The following is a 9,947-nucleotide window of genomic DNA, read 5'->3' as shown; positions in this document are numbered from 1 at the left end:
GGTCATCTGGGAGGGACTCAGAGTAGAGCCGCTGCTCCTCCACGTCGAGAGGAGCCAGTTGAGGTGGCTCGGGCATCTGGTGAGGATGCCTCCTGGACGCCTCCCTGGTGAGGTGTTCTGGGCACGTCCCACTGGGAGGAGGCCCTGAGGAAGACCCAGGACACGCTGGAGGGACTGTTTCTCGGCTGGCCTGGGAACACCTTGGGATTCCCCCAGAGGAGCTGGCCCAAGTGGCTGGGGAGAGGGAAGTCTGGGTCTCCCTACTTAGGCTGCTGCCCCCGCGACCCGACCCCGGGTAAGCGGAAGAGAATGGATGGATGGATGGATGGAAAAAATTCCTTTTACCAATAAATATAACAATGCTAACTGTAAAATTATGTTTCAAGGTCTCCAAGTACTAAGTTCAAAATTTAGGCAGCCATTCTATCATTTATTGTTTTTAGAGTCTAGACATTTCAAATATTCAAAAAGGGCCTTTTTATCCTTAATGTCATCTTTTTTCCAATTCACAAGTAGTGAGCTTTCAAACTTCCACTACTTTTATTTAGATAAAAAATCTCTCAAAATTCTATTCAAATATCTGGAATCTTTTATTTTTCCTGTTCAGAATGATATTTATGATTAATAACTACATTATAAATATTGGGAATGCAAGATTTTCCTGATAAATAAGTACTGTATTCTATTTCAAATATCCACATTGGTCATTCTAGATAGGAAGAATCACCACACCTGAATGGAAAAAGTGGAATTATTTATCCCAGAAGAGCATTGCAGCTGCCTAAAATGCTGTTTGTGGATAGGATGAATGGCATTATAGATAGATAAAATGATCATTTGACGAGGAGGGACTGAATTATGATAAATTTGATTGCCACAACATTGTACCCTACGTCACATGACAGCATACACATTCAAAAACACAACTATTATTTAATTGCATTGAAACAACATAATAAATACAAATATAATAGTGAAAATACTTGACATACTCATATTTTGCTTATACTTTGAATGCATATTTCTCAGTAAAACACCTTGAAGGTGAAGTAATAAAAAGAAACAAATACAAAAATCACAAATATTTTAAGAAAGGATACATTTTGAGACACTTTGTAGTAAATATAGTTTGTCCAACACAGTATTTAACTCAAGAATAACAAAAACACTCATGTGTTACAGTGCTGCCAGGAGCAAAATAATGAACAAAACAACAATTAAGAAAAGCTTCCCACCACCTCAGAGTGCACAGAATTAAAGGATCATATCAAAATCTTACATTTACTGCTATAAATCTATTTGCTGCAGTAGTTTTCAGTTAAAACTGGAACAAAAGTACTTTTTCTCGACCAGACGGACACTCAAACGCTCATACGATCATGGGTTTTATTGAGATTTTAGGCACAGTGTGGATTAGTCACACAATGCTGTATTTGCTCGTATTTAGTCGACACTACAACCTTGGTTTTCTTTTGAGGCATCCGCACAGAGATCCACAGCAGGCCCAAGGCTCTTCGTCTGTTTGGTATCTTCCAGACTCAGGCTGGTCCTTACACTCCGCTATGAAGGCCTGAAGCAGGGATGCTGGTTCAGAGTCTTTCTGGCGATTCTAAAGAAAAGACATAAACGAATCGGTGTACAGTGAAAAGAAGGCAGTCATTTTATGGCATGATACAGGATGTGTATGGGTTACTCAGGCTGACTTTGATGGTTTCGTAGGTGTCAGTGATGAGCGCAATGAAGAGGCTGAGCACCATGTAGATGAAGAGAGAGATGAAGGTGTACAGGTAGAGGCGGCTGAAAAGCCACACCATGTAGCTTTTGTCTCTCATCCTCAGGAAGGTGCCGAACATGTCGTCCCCGTTGATGAGAGAGAACAGACACTCTGTCACTTTGTCAAACGTTCGAAACTGGAAACGAAGAAAAGAGGTTTCGATCATGCCCGCACTGTAGTGTTTTAGTGAAGAATAAAGAACAGAAATGCTCTGTGGGACCATCGTGAAAGTGGTTGATTATAACGTTCCACCTTGTCGTGGTACGGTCCGAGCACAATCCAGCCGCAGAAGCAGTACCCCAGGTAGATGACGGCGGCACAGCAGCAAAAACGGATCACGTTTGGAAACGCTGCCCTCAGGGTTAAAATCAAGATCTGAGAAGAAACGCACAAACTCGGTTCCTCTGGAAACACATCTGCTCTTCACGTGATGCATCGTTCAGAACAGAGAAGGACTTTTATGGAAGTTCTTACGTTGTATTTTTGGAAGAAACAAAGGTAACGAATGACTCCGATCCAGACGAGCATGGTGGCCGTTCCCAGCAAGATGCTACAAATATCATAGCTGGTCAGAAACTACAACAAAAAAGAAGAAGAATTACCACACTACAAGCTTAAAAGCAAAATTTCAGCTTTAATAAGTTCTAAAAGTTAAGCTCATTAATTCATTTATTTAGGTTTTCTTCAAAAAATAATCAAACCTTTGTTTGTATTCCTATCTTCAGCATGGATCCTGTGATGGTCATCGTGTCACTGATGATGATAAATATATACCAGCCGTTCACAAACTCCATGCGCTCTGACCACGTCACAATCTTATTGTAGTAAGCGTGGAAGAAAATGTTGAACTCCTGCGAACAAACGAGCAAAAACATAGCTTCCACGTTTTGCCTCACGCTTCTCGTCTGATAGGAAAGGTTTGGTGCTTTTAGATTTTGTCTTATAAACTGAAACATGGGTGGCAATTTTAAGACAATATTAATCATTTTAATTTCAAAAAAGCATAAAACAACCACAAAGGCAAAAAAAAAGATAATAGAAACAGATAGAAACAGCAAAAAAAAAGTAAAACAGCTGTGATTAAGACTTAGAAATGACAAGAAAACAGATTAAGAGGACCCTAAGGATTGTGCTCATGGATGAAGATGGAGCATGTGTGATTTATTTCCTGTTTTTCATGCTTTAACTCACAAACTGGAGCTGAATGCCGCGGATGATGGATCGAGAGCAGAGGATGAGGGAGGCCAAACAGGCGAGGACCACCACAGAATCGAACGATAACAGGAGGAAATCAATCTTCCCGGCTGGAGACCAGAACCACAGATTTCAGGTCAGTTTTTAGTCGCTGTTGTTTTAAAAACATAATTATTTATCTTCTTGTTTCATTTACTGCTGATGAAAAATTGGAGAACAGTCAGACAACTGTGCCCTCTGGTGTCAATCAAAGAAACTACAGATAGACCTTTTTATTTTGATCTGGTCAGGGTTAGGTTTAGGGCTGGGGGTCTTGGTTAGGGTTAAAAGTCTGGGTTAGGTTTCGTGTTGGAGTTTGAAGGTTAGGATTAGGGTTGAAGGTCAGGGTTACGGTTAGTGTCAGGGGTCGAGGGTTAGGATTAAGGCCTGGCATCATGGTTAGGGTCAGGGTTACCTGTTGGAAGCCGTTCACAGAAAAGGTTAAAGACTTACAGCTGCCTTCCATGTTCCAGTCTCTGCACTCATAAATCCTGACATCGTTATCAACATCAACGTTTATCTTTCCGCTGTGTGCATGGTTATCGAAGATTATCTGAAGAAACAAACAAAAAACACATGTTGTAAAATGTGCTGCAACCTTCCTTCTTACGCATGACCCCAGTTATTAACTAGTTAATACAGTTACAAGTCAGGAAAAGCTTAAAGGAGATAAGATTATATTAAATATGTATTCTTGCATTTCAGGCCTGCAGCACATTACGGATGCTGCGTTTGTGAGGAACTAAGATGAGCAGAGGATCCTCGGTTTTTTAAACAAAATCCATAAACTGATTCAAAACATCTGTTCCCCATACAGAAACCACAAGGAATTTGTACATTAAATTCTCTATAAAACATTAAGAAATATTGAGCAATTTTAGGATTTAACTCTAATATGAAAACCAGTAGTTTTTAATTTTTAAACGGCTCTGCGTCCAACACTATCATTCATCAACAGCTGACTTAATTACATGGTTTAATAATTATTGTGGAATATATTTGTTAAGTTTTACAGTAGAAGGTTTTTCAGAAATGCCACTCAGAACATCACTGTCTGAAAAAATAAGCCTTTTTTTTAAAACTTCATCCAGATGTAACACTGACTTATGTGAGCCTGAAGGCATCTGGTCCACCACATGAGTGCAAATGTGCATTGTGGTCAGATAAATTAACAATAACTTCTGTTTTGGAAGAAATGTACACCTTATATTTTGACCCAAAATAATAAATTCAAACCGTCATCGACACAATACAAATGAGGAACAGACTTTTCCGATTTCGTGCAACAATAACGACCTTCATCGACAGATTTCTACAGATATTCATACATTCATACATTACCTCTTTGTTCACAGTAAACAAAGACATGTCTGTGAAAGAGGAAGATGTAGCCATGGGAGCGTGTTTTAAGTAGGGTGTAAAAATATAAAATCTGTACTACCTCAAACAGGAACTCAATTTACCCCTAATATAAGTCGCCATAATAAAAAATATAATGGGATTATAAACTCACAGGAGCAGGAGACCAGTGAATGCATTTTTTTCTTTTGTTCACTCATTCATTCATTTATTTTTTAAATTTTTAAATTTTTGTCATTAACGAGGAGGTGATGTAGCACCCCCAGCACCCCCGGTTCCCACCTCCTTGGTAAGTAGTGCAGTCCTGACTCGTCCCCAACAAAAAATATAGTATTTGGAACATGAAATATGCTCTTTAATTTTCCTTAAATGAACTGAACTACATCAAAAATGCTTCATTGTTTGGTACCCTTGATCCCAAACTGACTTTTGAGTTCTGCTGGAAAAAATGGGAATATTTGAGTAAAATCTTCACCATCCTAACATATTGTTTTTTGGAATGGGTTGCAGGCCTGAAATGCAGAAATGGGTGTATTTTAACACAAAACATAGAAAAAAAAGGAATATGGAATGTGTTGGGTTCGTGCTGCCTGTTTGCAGTTAAACAAAAGTTGAAATAAATGCAAACTTCTAATTTCAATTTGGTCCCAACAGGTTTCTTTTTTTAATCCGGTGTTGCATAAACTCGTGTGAGGGCGTGTCAGTTTACAGATAACTGTCACCGACCATTACATGGAAGGCGTAACAGTCTGGGAGCTCGTGGTGCCTCACGGTCTGCAGATTGATGGTTTTCAGACTGAAGCTGATGTTTACTGATAACAACCTGCGCACACAAAGATAACTTAGTAGACCGCAGTGTTTTCACCTGACTTTAAATTGGCCTTTTGAGGTTAGCGACGTACCTGTTGAAATCTAAAGAAAAGTTGACTTTTGTTGCCAAACCAGTGCTGTCCGGCTGCACAGGATATATGGAGATGCAATCTGTGGGGAGGAAAAATGTGCAGAAAGGGGCTTCATTAGACAGAGCAGCTGGAGGGAGGGGGGAACTAATATATCTAAATATTCTGCTATGACTTTTAGTACTTGGAACTTTTATAGTTTTCTTAATTATTTGACTTGAATTCCCCCCAAAAAAGCCATAAAACACACAGAGATGTCTACAATTCCTTCAAAATCCTTGTTCTCTGATATCTTCTTCAGCATTTTTGCTCTATTTTTGTCTTCTGGTTGTTTTAGCTTTTAGCTATTGTTTTACTGATTTTAGCTTTTAGCTGTTTTCTAATTATAACTCTTAGCTACAGTTTGACTAGTTTCTGTTAGCTACAGTTTAGCTCATTTTAATGTTACGCAACAGTCTTGCTAATTTAGCATTTAGCTACTGTTTTGCTAAATATAGCTTTCAGCTACAGTTTTGTTAATTTTAGCTTTTAGCTTTGCTTTTGCTAAATTTACCATTTAGCTACTGTTTTGCTGAGTTTGGCATTTAGCTACAGTTATTCTAATTCTAGGGTTAGGTACTATTTTGCAAATTTTAGCTTATATGCTTTTTTAGTTGCTACATTTAGCTTTTAGCTACTGTTTTGCTGATTTGAGCTTTTAATTATTGTTTTGTTAAATTTACCTTTTAGCTCCTGATTTGCTAATTGTGGCTCATAGCTACTGGTTCACTAGTTTTTATGTGTTCCTACGGTTTGTGTAAATTTAGCTTTTAGCTACAGTTTTGCAGGTTTTAGCTTCTGTTTAGCTTGTTTTAATTCGAAACAGCTCCTTCCTCCTCTCAGTATTAACGCCACATCATTGTGGAAATTTCAGTTTCTCTAAATCTGCCACTTCCTCTTTTCATGTCACACAGGAATCCACAATGTGACTCTTTTTCCATTCATGCTGTCATTCTGCATTTTAATGGAAACCGTGTTGTTTGCTGAATTTGTTCACGTGTTTATGAATATTACTGTTTAGATTTCCCTTCTAAGTTGCCAAAAACATTTTGTTATGAATGTTTGTGGTTTTCACAGTAAAAAAACAAAATAACTTTTTACTCCGATTTTAAGTTTTCTGTGTGATTTCAGGTCTATTGGGTTATTACAGAGGGTCAAAACTAAAAACAACAACTTGAAATTCACACTTTGAGGCCGTGTTGAACAAAATGACCCCAAACAGGGCAGGTTAAACCATTTTTAGGGTGAAATATGAATGCAAAATCAAAAATAGTCCAAAAATCAAAGATTCAGCAGCTCTGATTTTGTACCTTTTTTAATGTGTGGATCAATATCAAAGGTATCTCTCCCAGGGTCAAGGGTGACGTTTTCATAAAGCACTTGGCAGATGGATAAAGGTGTGTACTCGCCATTAACCCTCTCGTATGCAAGGTTACCTAAAGTCAGGTTCTGGAGGCTGGTGTACTGAAAGAGAGGAGGAAAACATTCCTAATGTGACATTTAAAAACCAAACAGGAGATTTCTGTGTCTGTAATCCTGCGGTACCCTGTCCATGATGTAGTAGACGTGGTCGTACACGTCTGTTTTGGTGTAAAGTGCGTAGTTTCCCTGCCGGTGGTCCTTGAATCCTTCCAGGAAGAGATGTCTGAACGTCATCAGATTATCCTCTTTGAACATGGCCATCATTTTGTTGCTCAAGCCAAAAGAGACGAGCTGCAAAAACACAAAAAAAAAACAAAAATGGATGAATCGTGATGAGACAAAAGGCATATTCGTGCACAATCATGCTCAGCAAGAGATCAAAAGTGTTCTGTTAGCAACCTGAGCGGTGATGATTATAATTTTTATTATTTGCAGCATCAGTTTCCACGGTTTGCGGCCCCTGGCTCGGTACTTCTCGCACGGGTTCATGAAGAAGTACTTCAGCTTCCGTCGGAAATCTTCCACGGTGTTTGAATCCAGTGTGTGGGTGCTCCATCTGCAGCCGCCGTTCAGCCTCCTCTCCTCTGCCTTCACCGTCAGCAGCGGCTCAGATTCCTCCATTAAACTCCAACACAGAGCAGAAAAATCAAACCTCTTCATGGCACAAGGACCACATTCATCCATTCCAGTCATTTGGATGTTTATCAAACCCAGGGGTGGGCAATCCTGGTCCTCGAGGGCCACTATCCTGCACGTTTTACTTGTTTCCGTGCTCCAACACACCTGATTCAGTGGTTAAATTACCTCTTAAAGTTCTGCAGAAGCCTGTTAATCAGCCATTGATTCAAATCAGGTGTGTTGGAGCAGAGAAACAAGTAAAACCTGCAGGATAGAGGCCCTCGAAGACCAGGATTGCCCACCCCTGATCAAACTCGTTCTCCTGCTTAATGTTCATATTCTCTCCTCTGCAGGTTTAAGTTATATAATCCAGAGCTCAGTCATAAATAATGTTCTAAAACAGCTGTGTCCACATGTGGCCAAAACTAACTAAACCAATTTTATGCAAATTTGTAAATAAACCTTCTGTGACAAAATAATACTAACTGTACAAGGATACAAGGAGAAAACTGCATCAATATGTTTGTGCTAATTAACTGTTAGCCTGTTAGCCACGACATGAATGTCAGGGAGATGTGTAAAATTCTCTTATTGACGATTAATGTGCCCCTAAAAAAATTGTAAGCAAAATTTGAAAATGGCTGCCAGCTACGGTGTATGTTTGTTTACCTACATAAACAGCCAAAGTGACTAAAAATAGATCACAAATGGCGACGTTTGGGAGGGAGAAGTCTGACAATTTGCTGTATTGGTCCATATTTACACTCAGGTTAAACGATAGTTTAGGCTGAAACGGTAAAGAAGACTAGAAGAAATTTCGTGAAGTGAAAGCGGCGCTCTGCGTTGATGGCGCCACACCGTTCTGCCTGATCCTGATGTTTATTCTCGACGGCTGCCTGACTCGTTCGTCCTCTTTCCTTTCATGTTTAGCGACAGATTTACTCTCATGTTTCCACTTGAACGTCTTCTCTGAAACGCTTCCAAACGTCCACGTGGTGTTCGGCGGAGTCCACTTTGTTTACTTGTTTACGCTGAGTGAGTACCCGCATTTCACAACTGCATCTCAGTATATCGGGAAAAGTAAACTCCTTCAAACTGCCCCGTTTGATATCATTCAGGATAACCTTTTTTTATGTTTGACTTCATAGAGTGCGATGAGTACCTTTAATTCCAACGTTTAGCCAAGGTTTAATTATTTATACAACATTTGAAGCAACAGAAAAAGAAGTTTGGCAAAAAGTAATAAACAAGTCGATGAAATGAGGCATTTTACAAAAACATGGCAGGTTATTTTGGTGACAACGACTTGCTAATGAGGCGTGGAAAGAAAAAAAGTGGGTTAAAAAAATTAAAAATGGATAGATGAATACGTTTTATTTAGCGAGAGAAGAAGCAGATGTGGCTTGTTTGGTCCTAAAAGTTGTAAACCCCTATTCTAAAACAGTGACGTACGTTTTGTTTGACTGTTTGTAGCAAAGCTGGACACAACAAGAACAAATAAGCAACAAACGTACAGATTTCAGGGAATTACGAAGCAAATAATCCAATACGTAAAACACAGAGAATGATCAGACTGTTAAATCTGTTTGTTTGCCTAAAATACAACAGCAAATAGTAATAATTAAAAAAACAATCATGCTATTTTCTTTTTTCAAACATAATGTAACTGTCATATTTTTGTATGTTTTGTTTTCTACAGCTTACGGTTAACTGTATATCAAATACTACCCAGCATGTGTACACTGTCATTTTCAAAATAAGGGAGTTACCTGCCAACACCTGACGCACTCCGCTGATCCTCCCGGCGACCGTCCACCTCCCAGGGCTCCTGTGGGCTTTCTGAGGACCAGGCGGAGCCGTCCGACACTCTTCACCGCAGTAACTGTCATTCCCAGTTTTTTTCCAAAACAAAAAGAAGAGGAAGAAGAAGAAAAAAAACAAGCTTCCGTCTACTCGGTCTGAACACACGGCGTGGAAGCTTCTGCTGCCTTTCAAGCATTAAACCACAAACTTAACTTTATGGACAAAATATTAAAAAAAAGGTGTTATGTAATTTGAGATGTCACAAATGACTGACTTATATCACAAATAAAGACACATTTTCAGAAAGCAAACACAAAGGAATGCATGTTGCCCGCTGCCTTCAGTGCCAGTTTTAGACTAAGATCATCTCATGAGAAATGACGAAGCTGTAGCCGCTTTGGTCAAACCTTGAAAACGAGGGTTTAAGTGACCTCATGTCATAGAGCTCAGAGTACGTGTTGGGAATGACTCTCAGCTACTACCACACCAAGTTTTGGCTCAATATCTGTAAAATCCACTGATTTGTAAGCATTTCTGTGTAGCCTAAGACTCCAAAAGTTAAATCAGTTTCATCCGGTTATTACTTCCTGCAACTTCCACTGGCTCATGAGATATTTTGCTAACAGTACAGAGAAAAACGGTACCTTCGCTGGCAGGCAATAAATAAAATACAAAAAAAAAAAAAAAAAAGAGCGACACTTATGAAATATATTTCATAAACACAAGAATATTCTAGAATATTATTTGAGCAAAAAAACACATCCGAGTGTGAAACGATGAAAATGAATCAAACAAACAAA

At 39.0% G+C, this 9,947-nt stretch overlaps 1 protein-coding gene across 2 annotated transcripts; it reads right to left on the bottom strand.

The window, feature by feature from the left end:
* Positions 1 to 909: 909 nt before the first annotated feature.
* On the bottom strand, positions 910 to 9,800 carry mcoln3a (mucolipin TRP cation channel 3a). 2 transcript variants are annotated; one of them, XM_025007976.2, is made up of 13 exons: positions 9,114 to 9,800; positions 7,126 to 7,354; positions 6,850 to 7,017; positions 6,615 to 6,768; positions 5,269 to 5,347; positions 5,093 to 5,189; positions 3,461 to 3,560; positions 2,966 to 3,078; positions 2,476 to 2,625; positions 2,249 to 2,350; positions 2,027 to 2,149; positions 1,704 to 1,910; positions 910 to 1,609 (listed from the first exon to the last, which is right to left on the bottom strand). In XM_025007976.2, exons 2-13 carry the CDS (start codon positions 7,345 to 7,347, stop codon positions 1,454 to 1,456), a joined length of 1,671 nt encoding a protein of 556 aa, XP_024863744.2. In that variant the 5' UTR covers positions 7,348 to 7,354; positions 9,114 to 9,800; the 3' UTR covers positions 910 to 1,453. The 2 variants fall into 2 exon arrangements, with proteins under 2 accessions (XP_024863744.2, XP_017281450.1); XM_017425961.3 differs by having other exon boundaries at positions 7,126 to 7,351.
* Between the last annotated feature and the right edge of the window lie 147 nt (positions 9,801 to 9,947).

This window comes from Kryptolebias marmoratus, linkage group LG20 (assembly GCF_001649575.2).
Source record: "Kryptolebias marmoratus isolate JLee-2015 linkage group LG20, ASM164957v2, whole genome shotgun sequence".
NCBI classification, from domain to species: Eukaryota; Metazoa; Chordata; class Actinopteri; order Cyprinodontiformes; family Rivulidae; genus Kryptolebias; species Kryptolebias marmoratus.
Note: the sequence above shows the minus strand (reverse complement) of the source record. Positions and strands in the feature narration are given on the sequence as shown.